Source organism: Semicossyphus pulcher, unplaced genomic scaffold (assembly GCF_022749685.1).
Source record: "Semicossyphus pulcher isolate SPU_LCO1_2020_fin unplaced genomic scaffold, fSemPul1.0.p SCAF_4, whole genome shotgun sequence".
NCBI lineage: Eukaryota > Metazoa > Chordata > Actinopteri > Labriformes > Labridae > Semicossyphus > Semicossyphus pulcher.
In genome coordinates, this window is record NW_027211715.1 from 12221012 (window position 1) to 12236197 (window position 15186).

General features: G+C 40.1%; 1 protein-coding gene across 5 annotated transcripts in view; it reads right to left on the minus strand.

Annotated features, from left to right (window-relative positions):
* Nucleotides 1–15186, minus strand: part of sbno2b (strawberry notch homolog 2b) — a 57675-nt gene that overhangs the window by 21337 nt on the left and 21152 nt on the right. For 4 of the 5 annotated variants that reach the window (XM_069679425.1, XM_069679424.1, XM_069679423.1 and 1 more), the window contains one exon: nt 14854–14977. In XM_069679425.1, coding sequence (XP_069535526.1) covers nt 14854–14977 — 124 coding nt within the window. Of the gene's footprint in view, nt 1–6793; nt 7101–14853; nt 14978–15186 lie in introns of those variants that run through there. The other variant, XM_069679427.1, reaches the window with a different exon arrangement.

Below are 15186 nucleotides of genomic sequence, written 5' to 3' on the forward strand. Positions count from 1 at the left end.
TTAAATTGCACTTAAGTTTCTTGATAATGACAGTTGTCTGCCGGCATATGATTAATGAAGGCGCACAGCAGCGGAAAATGGCAGCTCCTCTCGTTCGCAAGACAACTGTGGAGTTGCAGAGGCACTTGATGGTTGTGGTTGGAGTTGGTGGTTATCAGCTCTCAGTTTCAGAACTGAACACACCTCTAGACATAAAACGCCCACAAACTGCTTGGCCTCATCATCTATTATAGTTGATGTATTTACAGTGTTATGACTAATCTGAAACACTCACAATTCCACTCGCTAAAAAAAATCCAGTCCAAATATCTCCTTGACCATCTCTCCCCGATCTATGATCATGTCTGGTCACAAAATAAAATAGGCAATGATCAAATAATGAAAAAGCATTATCTGCTTCTTGTGTAGTGTAAATAATTTCCTTGGAATAGGAGAGGAACAGCTCATCCTTATATGACAACTATGACACAGGCTATGACACAGCCTCTGTGATAAGTTCAGGAACTACCCTACAAGGAAGTCTCACAGCTCTGTGTTTTAGAAAGCTGTGAAAACAAAAATTTCCATCACCTTTGTACCACTCTGTGTGTGTATGTACATGTTGACACTGGTGCAACAACAGGGACATGATTCTTGACTGACCCTCTACCTGTAGAAACCCTCCTTATTGTGGATGCAGTGTTTATAGTCCGAGGTCACATCCTGTCAAACTCACTGACCCTCCTCAGGACAAGGCCAGGCTGAGGTCCCAGTCAGGCAGCGAGGGCAGGTCCAGCCCAAGGTTTCCCCCTCCTACACACTGACAGCTTGGCTGCTTTTCCAAGACCAGGAAACAAGTCACCCTGCCATCCCACTTACCCTACACACCCACACATACATACATACATGACCTCACCATCTCACCCTTACACTGCTGTCATATCTTGCTAATTCCCTCTTTTAAAACTCTTTTGATCCTAGCTTGTTCTCCATTGAATTATGTGCAGGAAGAGGATCTACTTAATCCAACACAAGCTCACTCACGTAGGTAAATGAGGACAAGGTGGTATTATCATTAGAAGCATTATGGACCAAGTGAAGGATGTACAAAATGTGCACACAGTCCTAAGGGTAATACTTTACACTATACAGACTACAGCAAACTACAATTTAAGAATTGTTAAGGGCCATGTCTGTTAGAGCAGCAACCGTAACACTTTGCCCACTGCTCCATTTCAATCCTCTAAATGATGCTCTCTGGCTGTAAATCCTGCCTGAGGCTGAAAATGTAGTTGTAACAATAGTAGAACAAGAGGGAGTATGTTAGTTAAACCACAATCAGGTTTCTGAGGCCAAAAAACACACCAAGGCTCTTGTTGTGTAGGTAGTGCAAGGTGACAGTGCAACAGAGCATAACCCTGTCAAAGGGCCAAGTAGTCTTATTTGCTAATTTGCGTGTTCCTGTGTGCGTGTGTGAATATGGGGTTGTAAGAAGGTGTGTTATTAAGTCAACCACCCCACCCTTAAGATCAGCTGACAAAATCAAGCCGAACACCAGGCTCCCCCGTCTGAAGTTAGCTGTTGACCTCGTCCATGCAGTCAACAGAACCTGATTGATGGCCTGTGTGTGTGCGCGTGTGTTTGTGTATGTCTTTTCATGTGGCATGCCTGGAGCCAGGATCTGAAAAGTCACTCTGTCTGGATTATGTTATCCCGAGCCGACTGCATGTCTTACATGTCTGACATATCTGTTGGGCTGTTAATAGGAAAACTCTAAGCTTTCCCTTTTATTTGACCTTTTCACATAAAGACTGCTCACAGTTTGACCTCTTTAGAGTTTGGTTGATTATAATGAGTCAACAAGACATAAATCATCTTATCCCGTCACGGGGGGATTTATCAAGGAGCCAATTTGTCAAACAGCCATTGTACAAATGGAAAGTTTTACATCTCATTTCAGACTATAAGACCCTTGAGTCACACAACCTCAGCCAAAAACTACATTTAAACACTTTTAAAGGCCTTAACAGACAACTAAAAGTCTCTAGTCAAGAGAGAGCTGCTGTTCCAGTGACCACAAGAGCTCCACTTAGGACCCCGGCCAAGCCATAAGTGATGTTAAAAGACAATAATATTTATTCTGGGTTTTCTGCTAAAAGTCTAAAGATTTGTTCCTTAAACCATGTGCACACTCAACAACTGTGCTGAAATTAAATGTTCAAATGTTGTTTTGAAAGCATTTTCTAAAGAATAACAAGAGAGATCATCAATTTTCATCGTATTTACATTCTTACAGTTGTTGGGTTAAATAATATATTGTGTTATGCTCATTCAGCCCACAGACAGCCAAGTGTAGCCCATCACTGTCCATTTATCCTAGGCCAATCAAAGTGGAAAACCTGGTCCAGCAACCTCCTGACAGGCAAGCCTTTCATGTCATGCCAAGTCTGAGCAAGGCAGGCCAGGGACAGCTCACTGCTTACAAGCCTCCTGGAATTTTCCAGTGTTTTCATATGTTCTGGAAAATAAAAGGATGCCATGTCAAGTGTCCCAGCTAGCAGCAGAACGCAGGAGACGGTTCAAAGAACTGCTCTGCTCGCTGTGTGTGTAGGACGGCCTGAAGCTTGCACTCAGCTGACAACTACAAACTAACAAGAGTAACAAGACTCTATGATGCACAGGGTACCGGTAACAAATAAATCTACCTGGCAAAATTCTGATTCTCTCTATAGTCAAAAAAAAGACAAGCAAAGTTACACAAGCTGAGGAAATCAGATGGAGGAATGTGCCAGAACAAGAGAGAGAAGCAGTGAGAGAGATTACATCTGCTACCTCTGTATTTGGGTTGATGCCAAGAGGATATCACCCACGGAAGGGTGCAATGAGGATGAGCTGGCACTCACAGAGGCATGTCTCAATAGTTTAACCTACCTCATGAACTGATTAGTTGGAAAAGGAAAAAACAACAACAAAAAGAACCAAGCTTCTGAAAAGCTTGTTTAAAAAAAATCAAAAAAAAATCAGAATATATAAGAAATAAGACGTACAAAATATCCAGAATGTGACCCTGTATATTTGTGTTGTTGTGTGATAAACAAATTGCATGTGAGTCTGACTCCTCGGTGCTGAGAAAAGTGGATGTGAGGGGAATGTTGACGCAAGATGGCGTCTCAGTTATGCAGAAATTTCAACATACCGCACAATGCTTGCAACAGGGGCAAGCACTGACATTTGGAATAGTCACACACAACATGGCCCAGAGAAAATGTGAATACATTCTCAGTGAAACATAGTGGTTATGTCAAAGTGTCATTCACTTTAATGAACACCAGTTACATACAGTGAAGATTATTCTCTTCAGAGGCTGAAGACAGAGCCCCATGCAGATGTTTTTGTCTCTCCTTTCCTGCACTCTAACAGCAATATGAGTCTTGAGTACATTATTTCATGTTGACATACATGTGCAAATTGGAATCATCCAGTAAAGCCTAAACTGAAATTGCAAAGTGAATAATCTCAGTGACAAGAAATTATATTATATCCAATGTTAAAGTGCTCTTTGTTGGAGAACAATACTAAATAACAAGAAGGTTTACACCTGTATGCACATCCGAAGTGTGAGTTCACAGGATCTTGAATTACCTCGAATTACCCTGCTCTCTTTTGTCTTATGTGTTACGCACACCCACGCGTTCACACACTGTGGTCAGTTTACTATGACGCTGTGACGGGCTCATTGCCCGTAAGTTGACTTGTTTGTTAGCAAAGAATCAACTGCTTACTTGGTATTTTACTCTTCCACAAGCTCTGGCACAGCAGCTGCAACTCTGACAACCACGACAAGTTGAACAAACGTTTTCTTCATGGCCGATGCTCTATGACTGACAGACAAAGTTAACATTTTTACCTTGACTGGCCTGTGAAGCATCTCAATGTGAAAGAACACTCCAAGATATTTATCATCAAGTATTTCTGAAATGTGCATGTTTGATGTAATGAGCTGCAACATAGATTCAATGAGGAACACAATGGCCTGGTCCATTTTTATCACACAAGTCAAACAGAGAAGTGAGACACTCCACTGTTAGGGCAGAACAGCTGAAATATTAACCTTAATGCTCTATTTATTGAGCAATTTCTTTCTTTCTAGTCGTTTTTACATTATTTGTAGTCTTTTTTTGGCTTCATTTGACAGCAGTCAGAACAGAAAAAAGCTGGCACATTGGAAGAGAGAGGGGGGGGGTCATGACAGAGTTCGAGGCCCGAAATAAAACGGATTTAACAAACCATGTAACCATGGTAATGTGTCTATGCCTTTCCGCCACAGGACGCCCCCTGATTGCCTAATCGAAAAAATATGTTATCTCAATGTGTCAAGTCCTTGTCAGTCATGCATACGTTGTATGCTAGTCATGTCTATCACACAGAGCAACACATTCAGGCAAGAGCCTGAAGTGCTCCTCTCGCAGACCAAGGAGAATGTACCAAATCTAAACAGAACAGTGCAGCTGGCAAATAGATTTAATCACAGGCCTTACTGTTGTGACACTGCGCCCGTCACCGGAGAGCTGCAATTTTTCCCTTTATTGATAGGAAAAGCTGAAGAGAGACAGGAAATGTGGGGAGGTGAAAGAGGGGGGATGGCATGCAGCAAAGGGCGACGGTTGGAAACAACCTGGGCTGCTGCGACAGCACTAACTCACATTACAGAGGGTGCACGATCTATCAGGTGAACTACCAGGGCGCCCTGATTACAACAGCTATGGAACTATGAAATTTGGCCATCACTACAGTCGACCACTGGTGCATACAAGCTCAAAACATTTAAATCAGTAACCAGTAAACCTTGTTGACTTAAATATCTTCAGCTAAATGAAGCTGCTGCCGTTTTATTTATTTTTTTGTCAGACCTCACAGATTCACTGCATCCTGCATCTTAGTATCATGGGTTGAAGCAATAGGAAACACGACTATAACTGGTTTTGCTGTCTTTTCACCCAGCCCTACCCTGAGTTATACCAATGCTGTAACTTTAATTTGCTGTAAACATCATGCTCATGAAACAGGTTTCATGCAATGAATTATTGCATACATAGCTAGATATTGATGAGATGGCATGCAAAATAAGCAAGGCGCTAATCTGTAATTTCACTTTGCAGCATACAAAACCTGCATTACAAACTCATCCTCTACTTTTCTGGCTCCCCCATTCTCTCCACCCCCCCCCCGATGCTCTCACTCATCATTGGTAATTCAGTTCCCGTAAGATGCACGCCTAGGTCATGCATGAGGCTTAATGTAATACCAGGAAACTGACAACATGTGTTCCCCAACAGCTGCCATGCTTGCCTTAAATAACAGGTTTTCAATGCAGTTTTAAAATTTGCACTAACCCACTAACCTCTGCTGAAGCCTCAGATTACCTTAAAAAAACATTGGAATATATTTTTGCACAGAGCAAGGACTGCGAGTTTTGGGGACGTTTTTCTGAATGGACTGATGATAATGTTAATGTGTGGATACAAACTACAGATGTTCGGACAGAGACACCCCTGTCCGCTCGTCAGAGAGCAACAGAAGCAAGTGAGCCCTGTTTACAAGATCATTTCCATACCAAGATCAATGTCAATCCATCTGTATCACTAGAAGTGAGTAACTCTTCCCATCCAAGTTCCCCTTTAACAGTCAAAACAGACGTGACTACGAAGAAATTACTTAACTCCAGTCAGCTGTCATTTAAGACAAAAGAATAAAAAATAACACATTTTGTAATCTGTACATTTTTCCACGGGGAAAGAAATGCTGACGATAAATTCAGTGGAAATGAACTCAGCAAGTCTCGCACCATAAACGGCATTAGACTGACTAGCACTGTGTAGTCTGAAGGATGGTAAATCTAAAAAATGCTGCTCTATTTACAGCGCAGTACAACACTGGGCTTATTCAATAGCCATTCAGAAAACAGAGCAGAGTGCTATTTAGCCTGACAAGATATCAGATTCTAGCACTTACTGGAAGACAGCAAGGAGTGAGGCAGACAATAATTTGTCATATTTCCTGGCTGGGAATGAGAGCCTCGGAGGAGCACCGGGTGACTGAGTGGCTACCCCGGCCTGCCAGCAAAGAGAATCCACAGTTGGGCTTTAATGCTGATTTCTCATCCTAAGCCAGAGCATTTTTTCTCTTTCAACTGACAGCAGACGGGATAGTGGCATAAGCAGAAAATTAGCAAGGAGACTTCATTACTGTTTTCAATAAAAGGAATAAGTCTAATCACACTCTATAAATATGTCCTTAGTCTAACATGTGGTTCAGCCCTCGTCCAGGAAATCAGAACGGATGAAAGAACTACTCAGAACTTTTTAAAAAGATACTCTTCAGACAGTTAAGGTTCATTTGCCACTTATTTCACTTATTTTCATTAAATTTGAATTCTATCTTTATAACAGATCATTCAGGATGTATGTTGAGTGCACTAGACAAAAATAGAGTAAAGGAGAATAATAGGCCTGCCTCAAAGAGAGTTATAATTACACGGAAGTACTAAAAAATGTCTTCAAGGAAGTTAAAATAAAAAAACCACAGCCCTAAGAGGGAAACAAAATGCTTACTTATCTACACGATTCGTGATAAGGACAATAAAAACTTGTCACATAGACAACTTTCCGTTAGTCACAGTTCCCCTTCAGACAGTTTTTATTTGCTGACCATGACATCTAAAAATATAAACAGCTTTAAACAAAATAACAACAAGCCTATAACAGCAAACTTGATTCAGCATAATATACAAGAAAGAATCAAATAGTACCAGTACCTTGGGAAGCGGTCGTCCCAGCTGTGAATACAATTTAGTCCAGAACTGCATGAGAGACATGGGTCCAAACGCTGCAGTATGGGGAGGGTAAAATACACACACACATACACTCCTGCTTCACCTTGAATCCCTGAATGCGACAGCCTCGTCCATGTGTTGGTCAAAGTGTTGGTTTTCAGCTTACAGCTGGTGCACTTCCACCAAACAGTGGACTCTCACTTGCCCTTCCACAGTTCCTCTATGGTGTAACACACACATCTGCTTCTACTGCAGGTACGCTCTGGGCAATGAGCTCACACATACAAACTCAGTGTCTCTCGCAAACAGACTCGGGCAAGTCTAACACATGCTTCCTGCTTCACTGGGACAGTCAGATATTTGCATATAGGGCTTAGTCATAGTGATTGTGGACTAGTTCCTCAGAGCTCAAAAAGGTGGTTGGAGAGTGAGTGAGAGAGCAGAGGAGGGGAGGGGAGAGGTGGGGAGAAGAGGGAGGGAGGAGGGAGGAGCTTTCAGGAAATGATGCTTTTGTTGGTAAGTGACTAGAGTTACTGGCAGTCAGGCCCATTTTACTGTACATGGTGTAACTCAACCGCATTTGTAGTGTAAACAGTATTGCGCCCTGGACCTGGCCACTCCTCACACCCTGCTGCTTACCGCTATATTTAATGGGCCTGGGCTGCTATTTAATGATTATTATATTTAGAGACTGACTCCATGCCTGGTTGCCTGTCTTACTTCATTCTCTGCTCTTTGTCTTTCTATTTGCTTGCACAGGCTCAATTTCAAGACTGCTGTTCTGGTAATGACTGCTGATAAATATAAAGATCAATAGCTTAGAGGTGTAATAGCTAATAAGAAGGCAAGACAAAAGTGGTCTCATTAGGCAGCATATCACTTATAAATGTGCCCCTAGCCTGGCAAAACATACAGCTGTTATGCAGCTATGTTGTGTTAATCAGCATTAAAAGAGGAAATACCACATGCTTACTTTTCACGAGGACTTCCAATAAGATGTAAGGCTAAAATCTCTCTTGACAGCTTCAATAACAATGAGGCATGTGAAGTGGTCACAAGTGTATTAGCAGGTCAAGTGTAGGCTGTGTGTTTGGATATTCAGAGGGTCTTTTAGACGTTGGACACGACTTCTATCTGTGCACAATTACCAACAAATACCTCATCAAAAACACTTGTTCCCGCTTACTGGAACCAGGGGTGCAATGAGAAAAAAAGAATATTCTGGGAATCTGATGGAAAATTGGTTATTTCAACACATCCAAGTTACTGATCAAAGACATCAAAACATCAGCTTTTCTTTTGGACAGAAAAGCAACGTTAACTGTAACAGAGCCAGTGGTTCATAAAGAAATTGTGGTGTAAGGGAGTCCTTTTTGCAGACTCAGCTTCCAGAAATATGTCATATCAAGCCAATATAGTAAGATACGGTAATGTCCATCTCTGCTGGACTACAGGGGAGTCAGACTCGGAGACCGAGTGGCGCCTGTCCATGCTGTCATCATGGTAGGAGTGGGAATCCTGTGAATAATGTGTGTGTGCTTTTGTGTGTTTGTGTGTGGGTATAGAGTGTGATTGGGGGGAATGAATCATTGATGAGCTTCTTTTGAATACACAGACGCACAGGGCAGACACACCTTATTGCATCAGAGCCAAGAGAAGGAGAGATCCATGGCTGACTGTAATAACACATCAGGTGAACAGGCACATGCAGTCTCATTGTCACATGCACATGTTCACTACTAATGTTTTGTAAAAGCCTGGTGAATACAAGAACTGTTTTTTTAGTATTTTCTGATTTCATTTCTGATCCTGTATATACTGTATATGAAGTGTCCGTGCCGTGCTGCAGAAAAAGCTTATACACCTACATTGAAACAATCTGTGACTAAACAAAAGTGCAGTATGTCTAAATGATAAGGCCAGTGTCTAAGTGAGATACTGAGTTCTTATAAAGATAGAACAAAGATCATGCTCATCTAAACTGAAGTGGATTAGGTGGAACACAAGGAATTCCTCAAGGAAAACAGTGCACCTATTAACAACCCTTCGAATTAACCTTTAACTTCCTCCTTCAAACTAGGCCATCCAAGTAGGTGTGAGAGTATCTTACAAGGAAGTGACAGAGAAAAAAACCCCACAGGTTTATGTTGTGATTGGCCTGCTGCAATAAAGTCAAGAAAAACAAGATGATCTTCATTGCCGGTAAAATACAACCCTGGGGCAGGTTATTAACATATCCTTAGACAAAGTGTTTAGCTGCAGTACTGAAGGAAATGTGATTAAATGAAGATCTAGTTTGCCAAATTTTATTTCCTGGTATTGCCTGGTACATATTTAATTCTATCGGTCAGGTAAAGAGGCCCTGAATATTAAACTGTTTGAGCTTGTATTTTTCAGCCATGCCTGAGACTACTCTGGGATATTCTGCCACTGAATACTGTCTAACACTTTGTCCTGATACTTAAATGTATTAAAGGCTGCAGACACATTTAGGGTTTGAGATGGGGATTCTATGAAAAACAAAACTGAAAATAGTTGTACAGCTCTTCCTAGAAACCCACTGTGCACATGAGTATTGTGTGTAATATAGAGAGGGACGGAAACGAGACTACACAGCAAGAGACTACGAGTGTGAAAAAGCAAAAACGTGCCTTAGTGTATGTACACTTGTACGTATATTATACGGATGTACAGTAGTAGTGTGAATCTGTATGCTTGCAGAAAGCAGTACAGTCTTTGAGGTAAGCCAGAGTGGTTTGAGAATGAGTTTTGTTATTCTGACTTCCAGTAAGTCTTGTTTTCATTTTGATGCTCTGCACAGAAGTTCACACTTTAGATCCACAAATGACCCAACTCAAGACCATACAGGTCTGCACGTGTCACTTTGAGGCGAACCATTCTCCTATAAACCACAGTGAATGAGAGATTTACCCTCCTTCAAAGAATGGTGCAAGAGTACTTTTTTTATCTGGTATCAGCTGCTTTTTGTTGTTATTACAGCTAGGGATGCACCGATCAGGATTTTAAGGGCCGATACCTATTACCGATTTTTTAATAGTGATCTGCTGGTCACTGATCTGATCACCGACTTAAATGCATTTTCCCAACATTTCTAAGAATATAAAAATCATAACACAGAGAGAGAAAATAATACATTATGATCTTAGTGTTTCTTAGCCATTGCAGTTACTAACTGCACTGTTCAGAACAATTAAGTGTGCTGCACATATGTAGACCTATAATGCAATTAGACAAATATATAGGGTATCAAATTTTGCCTGAAACCTGTAGGCTCTGCAATCATATTAAATAACAAGTAAATGGAGCTCTCTGTATTAACTGTGTCCACAAGAGACGGTTCTGAAACACTGAGCTTAACAATGTTAAGGATAACTTTGCAAAAAAAATAGAAATTATGAATAAAACCAAATGCGTAAAAACGTGAGAACAGAGAAGTATTCTGTTTATCCAGTTAAAAAAAAAGACTATTTTTAAGAACAGTTGAACCCGTTCTCTGTTAACAGTTTAACAAAAAGCAATATTCAATCAGGCCTATGTCAACACATGGTCGACGCGTCGCGCGATCAGCTGGAGTGATCGGCACTTCCCCTAGTTAGAGCCTATATCAGCTGATTTTGATCAGTGTCTGATCCATGGGTGCATCCCTAATTACAGCACATTTATAAGTTATTCTCTGGGGATGTTATCAGCATAAATTTTACTAACAAAGGTTATTAATTCAAGACGTCTTTGCCCAGCCATTAATTCTTGTGAATACAATTTGTTTTCTTTTTTTTTTATTGTCCATCGTACATCTCATGTTCATGTGCCTCAGCTTTTTTATTTTATGAGGTCCTTAGATTCCAAATAATTATTTTCAAGTTTTTCAATAAAGAATTGTTTAGATGTATTTTGTAAAATATAGGTATACATAAACATAAAGGTATGTCACTTAAATTAATGCCAATGCAGCTATTAATTGTAGCCTGATGTACGACATCTTGATAGATTTGATGCCTCATGGGAAAAATGAGTTTTGCAGGTAGTTACTGTGATGACACAATCGGGACATTTTGTAATTCCAGTGAAGCACAAATAAATAGTCCCCCTTAAATAAAAATGTATCAGGAAATATGAAACAAACTTCCTCTAAATGCCTTTCATTACAGGCTACAGTTGCCATCATTATTAGATTTAAGTCCCTAGTAATGTATTGTTATTAACTGATAATCAAAGAAGGATATCAAGTTTCAAGAGGGAGTCTATTAACTCTAATACAAAGAAACATTTTGCTCCTGTTTTCAAGTAACGCACAATCTAGATGTAGACATCCTGTGCACGTGTTCCAACAGTGTGCTTCCTTATAATATGAGGATATTTCAATAGAGGTGAAATGCATAAACAAACGGTTACACTGCGGGAAGCCATGCAAACCTACAGAGATTTCACTAATGAGTCTACAGCTGTAGAAGAGAACTGCCGAGACAAACAAGGCAGTCACCTAACAAACACCACAATCCACCCAGTCACACATGCCTGAACGTCTTCTGTCACGGATCATCAGTGCAAGGAAAACACAGAACCCTGCCTTTGCACGTGGACAGGGAGAAAAAATGGGCATGGTTGACGTGATGGGGGGGGAGGGAGGGGGAGGCTCGGTTCGAGGTGGAGGATTAGTCATGATGACCCTGTGACTTACATTTTCTCTGCATGCCTCACATGGCAGGGAGTGTTTAAATCAGACAGAACAGCTGAGAAAGCACAACACACGCACAAAACATCTCTCTCTCTCACACAGCACCATTACATTCCTCGACTCCACTGCTAGGAAACCAGACTTGCTCCTCATAAATGCTCCTATGCTGAAGGAGCTAATGAAACCACAGAAAAAGCACCAAAAGTGAAACCACACAAATATTCGTCATATATGACATGACCATGAATCCGTCCTTTGCAGTGTCTTATCAGGAAAAGGGCTGTAGCCAGATGGAATAGAGCAGGCAGAGGGAGAACTTGGGAAACCCCACATGAATCACAAAATCCATGCCTGCAACACAACACACGTAAACAGGGATGACACACCACGTTCTTGTACATAAAAGCTTTCATGTGTAGCCTTTGTTGTTGAAAACCCCCCAGCTTTAAATATTAATACAAAACAACTTCAAGCATTCTTGTTTTGTTCCACTGAAACATCTCTCATTCACACACCTGGACGAAAAAATGAAGTGAAACTGACGTGTGTATGTTTGTCCTTCCCATCACACTGATGCGAATCGTCAAAGCACATGTTTAAAGACATCTTTAGAAATTTGATTTCTACTTATAAAGTGTCTCACGAGTTATGCAGCCTGAAAATAGACATCAAAAGCTTGTAAAGAACTTATTAAAATATATGATTTATCCATTTAATATGAGGTGAGTGTTAAATCAGTTAACACTCCCATACTGAATTCGGGCCCTTTCTTTGCCAGCCACATATTAATATGCAGTTAAAGGAAGCCAAATCCTTCAATGACAGACTGGCTAAGTGGTGATATTTTGTTTTTAAGAGGATTATCTAACAAATGGCATTCCTTCTAAATGTTGTAATAGCTGTATGCAATGAATAAATTTATGTGAAATATTTTTCATCATTTGAGCCTTAATAAATGTTTGGCCCATTTTTATCCAGCAATAGGGATGCACCGATCAGGATATTTAGGGCCAATACTGATTAACAATTATTTAACAGTGATCCGCCAATCACTGATCCGATCACTGATTTAAATGCATTTTTCCATTCTTTCTAAGAATATAAAAATCATAACACAGAGAGAGAAATTAATACATTATGATCTTAGTGTTTATTAGCTTTTGCAGTTGATAACTGCACTGTTCAGAATACTTAAGTGTGCTGCACATATGTAGACCTATATTGCAAATAAGACAAGAGACGGTTCTGAAAAACTCAGCCTAACAATGTTAAGAATAACAATTGCAAAAAAAATTGAAATTAATAATAAAACCCAATTCGTAAAGGCTGTGTTTATCCAGTTAAAAAACAACTAGTTATAAGAACAAATTAACATTCTGCAACAGTTAAACAAAAAGCAATATTCAATCAGGCCTGGGTCAAAACATAGTAGACCTTTTTACTACTAGGTAATAGAATATTGACTGGAAATTGCAGGCTCAAATGTGGAACAATATCTGTCGCCATCTCAAAGAAGTGCAAACAAGGAACTTTAACAACAGGCTCACGTGTGTATGATGCCGGCAGTGGGTAATCTCATCTAATTGTACTTCCGTCAATGACAGATTTATTTTTAACAACGATGGAAAAATATTAAGTCGTCCTTTGGTTTGATAAGATTTAGAAAACTAAGTGTGATCTAGTCATTTCAAGTCATTCACGGCCCTGTCTCGTTGGTGTGAATATTGACTTTTTATTTTTCATGGTGTATTAATTCCCTGCCGTCTTTGGAGCGCGTCTGCGGGATTTCCTCTTGGTAAAGACGAGTGCGTGCATCCTTTGAGTGAATCTTGCTAACTTCTAATCCCTCCCCTGGGATAAATGTTGCCCGACTTCGAACAAGTGAGTGTTTTATTTGCCTTCGCTGTCACTGCAGAAAAAAAATCATGAATCTGCTCTAATCTATATGGGCCGATTTTGATAAGCGTCTGATTGATTGGTGCATCCCTATCCAGCAATGTTTATAATTTTTATAAGATATACTTGTGCATTGTGTGTGTGTAATTTAAAACTGTATGATGCTGTTTCAGTCGCTCTTTTCAAATTATACGCAAATAGCAAATGTCTTTTTGAGATCTTTGTCTCTGAAGTTAACGGAAAGTCAAAGCACAGAAAGACTGAACAGGAACTTGTCTTTGCAAAAACAACGTCGCGGGGACTTTGGATAATCCACAGTCCTCACTACTGACAGTTTTTATTAACTACTACTGGTTTTGTTTTATCCAAACTTACCCTTACTCTTTGAACAACACATACATAACTAGTCATGAAATCCAGGTCAATAACCGTTTAAACTGACGTTGTGTTATACAGTGAAAAGCCTAAAAATGCACAATCAAGGTAAGAAACGGCTTTTCTCTTGCCATTGCTGTCACACCTCACCTCACTTATTATTACTTACTGCTTTGGCCTTATGTTGAACCAAGAAAACTCATGATAGCTTTGCCCTTTCAACTGTCACACAGGCTAATCATGAGGGGGATGCTGCTAACATGCTTGGTAACCCATGACTGCCCTTCTTTAAAAGTCATCATGGCATATTTTTAATATGTTTCCATAATGGCTCCTCAGCTCAACCTAAATAGGCTTCAGATTAGAAAGTCAGTGGTCTGTGTAATTACAATGGGCTCCTATTCATATGATTCTGAATATAAGGATTTAACTGAATGGACACAAAACTGCACAGAAATAGAAAATGCAAATGTTGCATAGTAACGTGAACATGAAGAGGTAAATATATGAGCTAGTAAAAGCCTGCAGCTTTAATTCACTGCTTACATCTAACAATTTCCCATCCTGATATTAATGTCCTGTTCCTTTAGTTGTATCTCCAGAAGTATGAAGACAATCCCAAAGACATGATTGACAAAACACTTCATGGGCTCATCCAAACATGACAGAAAAGGAATTCTGGGTTTACCTAACAGTGTTTTCTGAAGATGCACTGTGGAAGTGTTAAATTACAGCGTCCTATTAATGACATGCCTTGACAGGAACAAGGCAGGTACTGCTGCCGTAGTCTAGACAAAGCTGGCCTTTAATCAGGCTGCTCTTTGGTAAATTAAGCTTAGCTGAATACACATGAAACACAGATGAAAGAAGTGGGCGGGAGGCACGGCCCTTCCCTTTGATAATCAAGGAAAAGAAGAAGAAAAGAAAAGAAGAAATGGAAACTAGAATTCATCTAATTGTGTTTGTGTAGGTGTGGGGTTTTTATACTTGTTAGCTCTTGTAACCTCTCAAATTTGTCAGTGTTGCTTTAATAAAGGAATATAAATATATATACAAAGACATATATGAAACAAACCTGGGGGAAATCTCCATTCCGAGGGAGGTTGAGGCTGGAAAAGTCCACATCAGTGAATCCCGAGTACACGTCCATTTGCACATCCGGAGTGGTGGTGGTAGTGCTGCTGTTCAAGTGGTATTGCCTGAAGGAGAAAGAAGATATTTAATTAGTTAAGTTATTTTTTTAACTGCTACTTAACTTACTATAACTGACACATGTTATATATTTCTGGCCTTCAAACAGTCTGACAAAACGTCACCTTATGGCTGCCAAGTACAACCAAAGCCTTCAACTACTGTGTAAAAAACATCTCCTGGAGAGAAACGAAAGGGGCCAATGAACAGTATCTCA